Source organism: Oncorhynchus nerka, linkage group LG22 (assembly GCF_034236695.1).
Source record: "Oncorhynchus nerka isolate Pitt River linkage group LG22, Oner_Uvic_2.0, whole genome shotgun sequence".
Taxonomy (NCBI): domain Eukaryota; kingdom Metazoa; phylum Chordata; class Actinopteri; order Salmoniformes; family Salmonidae; genus Oncorhynchus; species Oncorhynchus nerka.
The window spans coordinates 40,679,464-40,693,280 of NC_088417.1; the positions used below are offsets into that span (position 1 = coordinate 40,679,464).

At 40.6% G+C, this 13,817-nt stretch overlaps 1 protein-coding gene across 1 annotated transcript; it reads left to right on the top strand.

Annotated features, from left to right (window-relative positions):
- Nucleotides 1-6,590: 6,590 nt before the first annotated feature.
- Nucleotides 6,591-12,361, top strand: LOC115104609 (regulator of G-protein signaling 20-like). Its single transcript, XM_029625968.2, has 4 exons — nucleotides 6,591-6,748; nucleotides 9,643-9,726; nucleotides 9,972-10,206; nucleotides 10,430-12,361. The coding sequence occupies exons 1-4, from the start codon at nucleotides 6,591-6,593 to the stop codon at nucleotides 10,622-10,624; spliced, it is 672 nt and encodes a 223-aa protein (XP_029481828.2). The 3' UTR covers nucleotides 10,625-12,361.
- The last annotated feature ends 1,456 nt before the right edge of the window (nucleotides 12,362-13,817 follow it).

Here is a 13,817-nt window from a genome sequence, read left to right on the forward strand (position 1 = left end):
ATTTTGGCTATCTGTGAATTGAATTCCTCAAAGTACCATAAACTGCCAGCGCCTGATTCATGTGTCAAACCATGAGGTCATAATGTCACATACAGAAATGCAGTTATAGTAATATATGGCCTCATTGGCCTGAATAGCCTATAGCTGAGGTATATGCCATATTTTGCTGAACCACAAGACAATTATTGGATTTATCTAATGTGTATTTCAAGGCATTAGTGTCATGGATTTTGTGGTTTATTGACAAATTAAATGATCAAATATGCATTTAAGTCAAGTATATTACAGGCAGTTCACATATGCACAATAAAAACAACCCTCAATGCAGGGTTAAATCTTTACTGAGAGGGACTCAGATGTGCTGTCTCACTATTTTGATATGAAATATTACACACTCTCATTTACGCTGCTGTAATACATTTCTCAGAGGAGATATAACTTATATGGGCTCCGATAGCTTCGCCTATTAACCAGGCTATACGTCTGAAAAGATTACTATTCTGCCCCCCCCCACACACACACACACACACACACACACACACACACACACACACACACACAGAGAGGAGAGACCCAGAAGGGACAGAGAGAGAGAGAGAGAGAGAGAGAGAGAGAGAGAGAGAGAGAGAGAGAGACCTGAAACAGAGGTCCATTAAATTGAAAGTATTTTATAGCCCAGTTGTCATATAAAGTAGAGGGGGATAGATATTCCACCTCTGCGGATCTCCCAGTAACCATATAACATATTTCCAGTGTCATATTTGCAACTTCAGCTTCAGGGGAAAGACCGACTGCACAGAGAGTGTTGTACCGTGAAATGAGGAAACACGGATAAGATATTCTGTATGATAGATGTTCTTCTTCTTCTGAAACACACAGACAGACACACAACAGCTATTTTATCAAGCGATAAAGCCCTCGTTTGACCTTCTTAATAGGATCGAAGAGGAAAAAGTTGAGATGACAGTTAATAAAATACCCTCCCAGCTGGGTCCTCACCGGTTCCAAGTGCTGTGTAATGTAACACCGTGGGGATGTCCTTCAGGACAGGTGCTTGTGCGTCAGAACATCTGCTCAACAGTATCTGTCTTAGAAGAACCCTGCTACCCTATTACCCAATTATTTTCCTCATCAAACCTAGACACTAGATGTCTGCATATTGCAACACCAACTTTACAATTGTCAAGAAGTTCTTGAGATGGACAAAGACATGTATGCATGCATTAATGCATGCCCCTAAGCATGCACACACTTGCACACGCACACACACCCACAAACACACAAATTCAGTTACACCCACATGCACACATACATTAGCATAAACACTCAAACTTGCAATAGGCTACTGGCAAGATACAATTTGTTACTGAAAAAAATTGTTACAGTTCAGTGAACAAACATTGATTGTTTCACTATAGAGTCGCCTTTGTCTATTTGCTTATGTGTGTATAAAAGCACAAGTCCTTTTTTCCTGCTGAATTTCAAGCTCAATAAACAGAGAAACCAATTTTCAATTCACATTAAAACCAGATCTATTGGATAGAGATATGTAACAGATGGAGGAATCTATTCTTGCTGAGAGTCCCTGATGGCTTGTACGGTTTTCATCTCTCTGAAAAAGTCAATCACGGCTGAATTCAAAGGAACCCACACAGTTTAGTTGGCATTTGGTGCTGCATGGGTGCCACCACTATACACCTATGTAGGCCTAAGCAGGCTATAACGTAGGCAGAGGCCTAATGGACATTGTCTTGGAGTTAAGCCTACCTTAGTCTTCGATAAGACCATTCTCTACTTGGAAACTAAACACGTGTTGATAGATGTGTTTTAACATTCGTATTAGCAGCAAAGAGATCTGTTAATTAACTTCGCGCTCCATCGGAAACTAATTTCACACAGCGTCCATCAAGTCCTATGAAAACTGCATCGTGCATTTCAACATAGATCGCTACTGCTCTCTTGTGGCTGTAGGCTCCTACTGCCGTTACGCAAAGAGACCAGTTGTGAGTTGGCTGACACAGTTGGCCTTGTATCATGGAAGACATGGGTCACAAATTCTAACACATCACATCTCAATGACCCACACCATTGCATAGGCAATGAACAATGTCTAATTGCTGACACACAAAAAAGAAATGTTTGGAGAAAAAAAAGGTATGTGGATGAAGGTCATGATTAGGCAAATCAACCATAAAGGGAAGTTAATGGCTACAGTTCAGACTTAGTTTTTTTTTTCATGACAAACATTTTTAGAAAAAGGCTGTAACCACGGATGTGCCAGTTACCCCGGTTGTCATGCCCTGATCTGCTTCACCTGTCCTTGTGCTTGTCCCCACCCCCCTCCAGGTGTCGCCGATCTTCTCCGTTATCCCCTGGGTACTCATACCTGTGTTTTCTATCTGTCTGTGCCAGTTGGTCTTGTTTGTAAAGTCAACCAGTGGTTTGTCTCAGTGCTTGCTTTCCCCCAGTCGCTCTTTTTCTCGCCCTCCTGGTTTTGACCCTTGCCTGTCCTGTCTCTGAGCCCGCATGCCTGACCATCCTGCACCTTTGCCCCACCTCTGGATTACCGCCCCATGCCTGCCTTGACATGGTGTTTGCCTGCTCATGTTGCTGTAATAAACATTGTTTCTTTGACACAGTCTGCATCTGGGTCTTACCTTCAAAACCTGACACTGGTAGAAGATTATGGCAAAGGGTTTCACCCAAGTGTGTTAAAATCCATTTACTCTGTTTTATTTAGAAATTCTTGAGTAAGTAATAGTTAAAAGCTAAGTCTAGTTGTCTCATTTTAATTATTTAAATAAAATATGGGGGGGGGGGGGGATTGGTGTTGCACATGTCACCATTACTAACCTCACTTTGAGGAGATTTGATGTAAAGTCCCTCCTTTTTAATTTTCTTTGTTCTTTCTTCGTAGTTCCTTTCCCGTACATTCCATTATGTACAATTACACTAAATCTCGTTTAAATAATGCAAGATTTTAAAACCCAGCAGTCTTTAAAATAACATTCATGAGCAAAAGGTTATCAAAAGTTGTTTTTAATTCATAAAGAAATGTATTTATTGGAAATATAATATAACTTCTAAAATTAAATATAACATTTAATAACAATAACTTAACTAATTAACTCAGTGTAACATTGATGTGGCAACTCTCTTATGCTCTGCTATTGCACATTTCTAATTTGTACATAGGTCAGAAATAAAGCTATCCCCAGTCAAATTGGACCACAACTCATGAGTCCACCTCCTGCACTGCTCACACCTAATCCAGTCCACACCTGTGACTGAAAACAGGGGGAGCGATGACAATTGAAAAGCTCTGTCTTAACAACGTAGCTATAGCTATCCCATCAAAATGACATAAAATGCTGTGTAAAATTGCTAAAAGGCTAGTTGCCCTCAACACACTCATCCAACATATTACTACTTTACTCAAAAAGTATCTACATTTTCTCTCTAAACAAGTGGATTATTTATTTTAAGGCTTTCCTACTTGCATATTTAAAAAAAACTATTATAGATCTAACTTCATTGGAATATATCTACAAGTTTTTCAAAATTTCAAAAAAATGTGATCAACTTCTCATCAAATCGTTTTCTTGAAATACCTCCAAATGTTGTGACAACGCGGAGGAAATGTTTTGTTGAGCATGAGCAGTGGCAGTCAGGTTACGTTTGGGGGAAATAATTTGGTGACATCTTGTGGTCTTTATGTGAATTACAGAGGGGGTATACTATCCTAATGATGAATTTATAGAATAAAATCTCTATCACTAACCAGGTTTCCATCCAACATGTTTATGCGCATAAAGTATATGTTGGATAAAACATGTCATGACAGGCATAATGGAAACATACAATGTATCGGTACACTTTACAAATGTCTACAAAACAAAATATGCTCGACAAGGTGGGATCTATTTATGTCAGTAAAATTAATTATGCGAGAAATTTAGGAGGAAACGCTTTCATGCGCAAATATTGATACAATAACCATCATATCGAAGTACACATGGAGTCACGCGATGACATGTTGTGTGGTAAAACAAATAAATACAAATAAAAGACATGTTGTGTGGTCCTCCCACTGCGACCTGTCAGGAAACCATGCAGTTTATCAGGCTACAGATTAAATAAATGATGATGAACTTCACAGGGTTGTGAAAGTGCAATGTGATGAGCATAATGCTCTTTTCCAATACATATCGAGGGTCATGTTCTGGAGACATGATGATCAGATCGATGCTTGACTGCTGTTTGACAAATACAAATGTTATAATTATAATAATCTCATCATGTAGACTAGCCTAATCGCACAGCCTACCCGCACTGTTGTTGCCTAGAGCGCACGTGCCAAAACCAAAGAAGGCTATTGCTATTTAACGCAACAGTTTTGGAAAATGCGATTGACATTTTATTTGGTACAATGAAAAATTAAGCGAAACAAATATTTTTGTGTGCACTATGTCATCACGCACTGATTTGTATCTGGTACGAGTCCGTTTGGTGACAACACTAGTGCTGGTTAAATAGCGCATATTTTCTACATGTGGATTTTCGAATATTTTCATGAAAATCTGCCGCCAATTGGATGGAAATCTAGCTACTCATGGTGGGTGGATCATGGAAATGTTTCATTCAGTGGTTGTGAAGTAGGCTTTGCTACAGATGAGGCTATGAGAGCATCATCAAACATTGCTTGAAGCCTCCAGTAAAAGCTGGTCTGCCCTTCAACGATTCAGCTGCAGAACATATTTTTTTTGCACTCAAACAAAACGCATGCGCATGGAGCAAACGAATTGCAACACAGTGCAGACGTTTGTGATTGAGGCAAGAATCACCTGTATTTTGGCATTCATGGTGACACAGTGAGTACAGTTACATTGGAATTTCCGCTATGAAATATAATTGAATGCTAAAATTTGAATTAGATTCAGCAATCTAAATGGAAAATGATGGACACTAGATAATTATTGCCAGCATGGTTTCTTGACAATCTCGTTCTATCTTTTGGAAATAGCTACCGAATTTAATGGTAATTTATTTATTTATTGCTGCTGTTGTAGTCATCATTTGCATCAGATCATTAGATGCCATATTCTCCATCTTGAAAGAAAAATACACCTTATGCGTTATTATACTGTCAGCATACAGTATTTCGTTTAAAATATTCTCAATATTGATTAACCTAATAAATGGTAAAAACAAAACAAAAGCGCTCTAACCCCCAAGTCTCCATCTGTGTTGTATCTGAGGATGCTTGGCTGGAGGCAGCAACGCCTCGTCTTTCTCATCCCATGCATTTCTCACCCCAGAGCGCGTTAAAATGATTTGATCCTGCGAATGTTAGGCTTAATAGGCGTTTAATAGCTTAGATATAGCTTATATATGTTTATGTATGTAATGTCAATGACGGTATTTTGCATAGCCAACTGGTACTACATTTCTCGCTATAATAAGTTATCGCTTTGACAGTGAAAAGAAGTTCGCACAGCGATCATTCTGCTCTGTTGAAGTGGTCAGAGCATTCCGCAAGACATGCGCGCTCAAGCTGATGTGACGACATGCCGTGGGGATTCCCTCAGTAGGCTACTATTTTTACGTGGTTTCGAAATGTTGTACAAGCAGTGGTGGTTCTAGCTTGTATGGCTCCCTGGGCGAACCACCCCCAAAAATATGACTCATAAATATCAAAAAGAAGTATCAAAGACAAATAGAAACAAATTTGTGTAGATTTGGCACTCGAGCATCAATACATTACCCATCCCCCAACACTGCTAACCAAGAGTCAAGACCAAACCAATTCACCTTGGTGGTGTGCAGACTGGTTTAATATTATTCTTAACGATTTCGCACAAAACAGAAAAAAATGCAACAATATGTCTGTGTAACTATATATTCACAGTATTATGAATGCATTGTGGTTTATTTGGTAGCATTTCGTATTGTGTCTGATTTTACTAATTGCATTAGTACTATACAAATTTAGAGGTGCGCTATTTGATAGATTCCCCTGCTCCTCCCTATCTCCGGCTCCCAGTTGGGAGATCTGAGGTCGCTTCCCTCCCCATCTCCTGCTTCTGAGTGGGAGACCTTCCCAGGCAGTAGCCTGCCTAGCTCACAAACTAGAATCAGCCCACTCCGAAAAGGTTAATTGACCCACAGTACAACACGGTGACATGCTATCATTGACGTGACGTGCAAATGAGCGCTAGAAAACCGATCGCGCAATTGTCACCATTCCAAAAAATGTGTGTGGGCGCCCCGTTCCGCCCCCGGCAAGATGCCGCTCTGGGAGGCTGCCCATGTCGCCTATACCTAAATCCGCCACTGTGTACAAGTCTTTAAAATGGCATATTTTTCACTCCCTCAATGTTATCTACAAGAAGATATGGTTATAAGTATACGGGTGGATGACTGATGCCTGCATTCTATGTGGGAATTATCTGAACCAACTCGAGTTTCCAGGTTGTATAGCCTAAGTGAGTGCAGTGTGCTGTATTGGGGGGGGGGGGGGGGTCTGCAGTATTGTGAGTCTGTCTCACCTACAACCTCAGCGTGGTGTTGTGTGTCCTGGTCTGCAGCCCATGGGGTCAGAGCGGCTGGAGATGCGCAAGAGACAGATGCAAATGCACCAGGAAGCCGCGACCAGTGTCCTCCAATCACAGCACAGGATGGGGAACATGCCCACCAACGCTTCCAATGCCTGTTGTTTCTGCTGGTGTTGCTGCTGCAGCTGCTCCTGGTAGGTACCACTATACTATCCATAGTAAGGGTTTGTGTCCCAAATGGCACTCTATTCCTTATATGGCGCACTACTTTTGACTAGGGCCCATAGGGTGCCATTTGGGACATAACCCATAGCTACCTTCCATTATATATACCATGCTTATACCAAAACTCTGCACTCCGGAGCAGGGGCGTCATGCACCCCAAAAATCTGAGGGGGCACCAAGTATGTGAAGATGGCTGGGGAGTGGTCTGGAGTGGGACTAAGCCCCCAGTCAGAAAGTTGGAGAATTTAGCATTTTTCAAACACCTGAAACGGTCTTTCCTGCAATCAAGAGCCATAATCATTATACTTAATTCTATTAAAGAATATATGTTTATTTTTCTGCATATCTAAGCATACCTCTTGAGCTGTCTGTATCCTCTGTAGTTATTTTGTTAAAGAAACTAAATATGCTCAAATCTGGGTATAAGATTGAAAGGAATGTGGGTCATATTCAGTGAATTTAGTAATTTTTTGTGTTTCTAAAGTCCACCGACAGCTGGCATGCCAGCTAAGAGAGTTAGACAAGCTAGCTACTTGATTGATAGCCTGAAATTGCTTCTTGGTATCTAGTTATGAGGTTGGGAGATTGGGAACCTATCTGGGCTAGCTAAAGCCAACTTCATAAAATTGCTAGGTGGATAGTAGTATTACAGAGAGACAACAAACAAAAAATGAAACATATTTATATTTTACAGGACATCTTTGAGGGGACACGTGCCCCCTATGCACATGACGCCGTTATCTGGAGCAACCTACATACAGTGCATTCGGTCGTCTTCAGAACCCTTTACTTTTTCCACATTTTGTTATGTTACAGCCTTATTCTAAATGGATTACATTGTTTTTTTGCTTCATCATTCTACACACAATACCCCTTAATGACAAAGCAATATTTGTTTTTTAGACATTTTTGCAAATTTTTACAAAATAAAAAACTGAAATATCACATTTACATAAGTATTCCGACCCTTTACTCAGTACTGTGTTGAAGCACATTTGGCAGCGATTACAGCCTTGAGTCTTCTTGGGTATGACACTACAAGCTTGGCACAGCAGTATTTCGGGAGTTTCTCCCATTCTTCTCTGCCGTTCCTGTCAGGTTGGATGGGGAGCGTTGCTGCACAGCTATTTTCAGGTCACTTCAGAGATGTTCAATCGGGTTCAATTTGGGCTCTGGCTGGGCCACTCAAGGACATTCATAGACTTGTCCCGAAGGCACTCCTGCGTTGTCTTGGCTGTGTGCTTAGTGAAGGTGACCCTTCACTTCAGTCTGAGGTCCTGAGCACTCTGAAGCAGGTTTTCATCAATGATCTCTCTGTACTTTGCTTCATTCATCTTACCCTCAATCCTGACTAGTCTCTCAGTCCCTGCCACTGAAATAAATCCCATAGCATAATGCTCCCACCACCATGCTTCACCGTATGAATGGTGCCAGGTTTCTTCCAGACATGACACTTGGCATTCAGGCCAAGGACTTCAATTTTGGTTTCATCAGCCCAGATAATCTTGTTTCTCACGGTCTGAGAGTCTTCAGGTGCCTTTTGGCAAACTTCAAGTGGGCTTTCATGTGCCTTTTACTGAGGAGTGGCTTCCGTCTGGCCACTCTACCATAAAGGCCTGATTGTTGGAGTGCTGCAGAGATGGTTGTCCTTCTGGAACATCCTCCCATCTCCACAGAGGAACTCTGGAGCTCTGTCAGAGAGTCCATCAGGTTCTTGATCACCTCCCTGACCAAGGCCCTTCTCCCCCGATTGTTCAGTTTGGCCAGGCAGCCAATTCTAGGAAGAGTCTTGGTGGTTCCAAACTTCTTCCATTTAAGAATGATGGAGGCCACTGTGTTCTTGGGGACCTTCAATGCTGCAGACATTTTTTGGTACCCTTCGCCAGATCTGTGCCTCGACACAATCCGGTTTCGGAGCTTTATATACAATTCCTTCGACCTCGTGGCTTGGTTTTTGCACTGACATGCACTGTCAACTGTAGGCCCACAGGTGTATGCCTTTCCAAATAATGTCCAATCAATTTAATTGTCCAATCAAGTTGTAGAACCATCTCAAGGATGATCAATGGAAACAGGATGCACCTGAACTCAATTTCGAGTCGCAGAGCAAAATGTTTGAATAAGGTATTTTGTTTTTTTATTTGTAATACATTTAGAAAAAACAGTTTTTGCTTTGTCATTATGTGATACTGTGTGTAAATTGATGAGGGAAAAAAATATTTTTAGAATAAGGCTGTAACATAACAAAATGTGGAAAAAGTCAAGGGTCTGAATACTTCCCGAATGTACTGTACAATATACTCTGCACAGGACACAAACAGAGCATCTGCCAGCTACACACAGTCTCTGTGGACAAAACCCACAGGGACATTTATGTTTTGAAGTCATAGATGTATACGTAAGCAAGGATTATGCCTCTTCCTCTGACTGCTCTCTTAGGACAGCACTACCTGTTGTGTGCAGAATAAGAGCATGCTAATTCACACCTCAGGGAGTGGGAATAGTCTCTGTCTCCACATCAACCTCAATTAAGTTGTGCTAATTGTCGCAGAGCTACAGTGTGTGCCTGGAGAGCCCAGATGTGGTGGATTCTCACCTGCCTTTAATTAGGCTACAGGTGACTGCTACACTAGGTGTTTAAATTAACTCCAGCACATCTCTAAGGACTGGATGACAGTAGTGTTTACACAAGACCTCCGTGCAGAACTCACGCATCCGGGACATGTGCACCTACCACCACTGTTGTTCACAGTTTGGAACAAACAACATGCCTGCTGCCCACGCCAATTGACAATAGCCGAAAACCATACATTGTGCATACAGTACATTTTCTATTTCTATTCCGTTTTTCACTGTTTTTCAGTCTGAATGTTATGACAGAGGATGAGAGGATTCAAAGAAGCACCTATGAGAGGAGGGCAGAGGGAATCGCAAACTGTGATGACAGGTAACAGCACTACACAGTAGATATACCCCATAGGGTTAGCTACATAGTTTAGGAAAAACAAGAAAAGGGGATATGGTTGAGACTGTTTAATAAAATCTCTAGACACAGAGATCCTACTAAATTACTAATATGTGATGTAATCTTTTGAGTTCTATATGTAATTATATAGAGCTAGAGCTGAAACGTCAACATTAAACAACTACATCTATTGTATGAAATAAAGAGCACGGTCCCTTTTTTTGAAGCCCCAAGCCTACTCTGGAGGATGCGACAATATGGACCATGTCGTTTGAGAGGCTGATGAAGAGCCCCGCAGGGCGGGGCTGCTTCCGACAGTTCCTAAGGACAGAGTTTAGTGAAGAGAACATGATGTTCTGGTTGGCCTGCGAAGAGCTCAAAAAGGAGACCAACAAAACTGTGGTGGAGGAGAAAGTACGACAGATCTATGAGGACTTCATTTCTATCCTCTCCCCTAAAGAGGTGAGTTTACACCGCTTTGGCCTTTCTTGAGACTGAAGTATCCTATAATTGTGCTCATTTATAGCTGTAAGCCTAAAATGCTTTCTCCATAGAGTATTCTCATTAGTGTGACTTGCTTCAGCAAGACTACTCTAGATTTCACATACCTCCGACTTATTACAGTTATTCATTAGACCGCTACTGCTCTTATTCAACTTCTCTGGTTGTTTAATTACTTCTCCAGGTGAGTTTGGACTCACGTGTTCGAGACGTGATCAACAAGAACATGCTGGAGCCCACGTCCCACACGTTTGAGGACGCCCAGCAGCAGATCTACACGCTGATGCAGAGAGACTCATACCCACGCTACATGAACTCGACAGCGTATGCCGAATTACTGCAGGGCCTGGAAGAACCACCACCTGCCACAGAGCCATAGACTTCCATTCTCCGTCAATCACTCTACACATTGCTCTTAGATGACACTTGTGTATCTTAGGTCCAGCTTTCAGTTACAGTTCACATGTTGATTGATCAATAGGCTCTATTTACAAAAATGTCGATATTAAGGTGTAACTACTGTGTGCTACCTTAAATATTGGCTTTCCAAAATCCTCAAAGCGAGCAAGAACATACGCTGTATTCCAATTCAGATTTCAAGATGTTTCCAAATATATTTATATTTTTATATTGCCTAGCACTTCACATTGCACTTTTCTATAGTTTTATGAGGGGAAAGCATGTTGTATCTGTTAGCACTGCATTTGTGTGTAGTTCTATTGTCAGACTTAAATCATTTTCAGTTATTTTTAATGAAATCTAATTTCACTTAATATTAAGAAGACATGGGAAAGTGCCTTGGCATTAGATCGTTTACCACTACACCTTCAACATACAGTACCAGTCAATAGTTTGGGAACACCTACTCATTCCATGGTTTTTCTTTATTTTTACTATTTTCTACATTGTAGAATAGTGAAGACATCAAAACTATGAAATAACACATATAGAATCATGTAGTAACCAAAAAAGTGTTTAACAAATCAAAATATATTTTCTATTTGAGATTCTTCAAAGTAACCACCCTTTGCCTCGATAACAGCTTTGTACACTCTTGGCTTTCTCTCAACCAGCTTCATGAGGTAGTCACCTGGAATGCATTTCAATTAACAGGTGTGCCTTGTTAAAAGTTAACTTAATGTGTTTGAGACAATCAGTTGTGTTGTGAAAAGGTAGGGTTGGTATACAGAAGATAGCCCTATTTGGTAAAATACCAAGTCCATATCATGGCAAGAACAGCTCAAATAAGCAAAGAGAAACAACAGTCCATCATTACTTTAAGACATGAAGGTCAGTCAATACGGAACATTTCAAGAACTTTGAAAGTTTCTTCAAGTGCTGTCGCAAAACCATAAAGTGCTATGATGAAACTGGCTCTCATGAGGACCGCCACAGGAAAGGAAGACCCGGAGGTATCTCTGCTGCATAGAATAAGTTCATTAGAGTTACCAGCCTCAGAAATTGCAGCCCAAATAAAGTCTTCACAGAGTTTAAGTAACAGACCCATCTCAACATCAACTGTTCAGAAGAGACTGCATGAATTGCTCCAAAGAAACCATTGCTAAAGGACACCAATAAGAAGAATGGACATTAGACCGGTGGAAATTTGTCCATTGGTCTGATGAGTCCAAATTTGAGATTTTTGGTTCCAACTGCTGTGTCTTTGTAAGACGCAGAGTAGGGGAACAGATGATCTCTGCATGTGTGGTTCCCACCGTGAAGCATGGAGGAGGTGGTGTGATGGTGCTTTCCTGGTAACACTGTCTGTGATTTATTTAGAATTCAAGGAAAGTTTAACCAGCATGGCTACCACAGCATTCTGCAGCGATACGCCATCCCATCTGGTTTGGGCTTAGTGGGACTATCATTTGTTTTTCAACAGGAAAATGACCCAAAATACACCTCCAGGCTGTGTCAGGGCTATTTGAGCAAGAAGGGAAGTGATGAAGTGCTGCATCAGATGACCTGGCCTCCACAATCACCCGACCTCAACCCAACTGAGATGGTTTGGGATGAGTTGGACCGCAGAGTGAAGGAAAAGCAGCCAACAAGTGCTCAGCATATGTGGGAAGCATTCCAGGTGAAGCTGGTTGAGAGAATGCCAAGAGTGTGCAAAGCTGTCATCAAGGCGAAGGGTGGTTACTTTGAAGAATCTAAAATATATTTAGATTTGTTTAACACTTTTTTGGTTACTACATGATTCCATATGTGTTATTTCATAGTTTTGATGTCTTCACTACTATTCTACAATGTAGTAAATAGTAAAAATAAAGAAAAATGAGTAGGTGAATGAGTAGGTGTGTCCAAACTTTTGACTGGAACTGTAGTTTGAATAAAACATCACAAAAATGGTGCAGCAGTTGAACACACTTGATATTAAATTGTGGTGCTTTCAGCTCTTCTCAAAGAATAGTAACTTTTTATGTACAGTGTGAGCTGATACCTGGAAAAAGATCTTGCCTGTGATATGAATACTGTGATGCTAATTTAGTCCTATTTCTCTGTCAAAACATAAACAGGAACATACATGTATGAAATAAATAGTATGTGACCATTCATATACTGTATTTGTGTATTGAATTAACAGAAAATGGCTTTCAAGTCTTACAAATCGAATAAAGCACAATAATTCATATGTTGTCGTCTTCTTTTACTATTGCATTATATCAGGGTTTTATTTCCCCATAGCAAATCAACATATTAAGATTCATATTTTCAAAACGATACAATCAAAAAAATACTCCCTGGAAGAGATGGCTTTTCAATAGCAAATAGCTACACCAACAACAGCACTGGCAACTGGCAAACAGATTCAAACATTAAAAGATTCCACCAGGCTCCAGCAGAGAATACAATTGTTTGAAGTTATGGTGTCCCTCTCCTTGGCTTGTCTCTAGCTAGCCCTCAGGCCTGTCCCTGACTATGTCTGTCAGTCTGAGTTAGCAGCAGGTTATATTGAGTGAGATATGTGGTTCAGACAGTCAAATCAAATCAAATCTTATTTGTCACATACACATGGTTAGCAGATGTTAATGCGAGTGTAGCGAAATGCTTGTGCTTCTAGTTCCGACAATGCAGTGATAAACAACAAGTAATCTAACTAACAATTCCAAAACTACTGTCTTGTACACAGTGTAAGGGGATAAGGAATATGTACATAAGGATATATGAATGAGTGATGGTACAGAGCAGCATACAGTAGATGGTATCGAGTACAGTATATACATATGAGATGAGTATGTAGACAAAGTAAACAAAGTGGCATAGTTAAAGTGGCTAGTGACATAAGAATGCAGTCGATGATCTAGAGTACAGTATATACATATGCATATGAGATGAATAATGTAGGTTAAGTAACATTATATAAGGTAGCATTGTTTAAAGTGGCTAGTGATATATTTACATCATTTCCCATCAATTCCCATTATTAAAGTGGCTGGAGTTGGGTCAGTGTCAATGACAGTGTGTTGGCAGCAGCCACTCAATGTTAGTGGTGGCTGTTTAACAGTCTGATGGCCTTGAGATAGAAGCTGTTTTTCAGTCTCTCGGTCCCAGCTTTGATGCACCTGTAC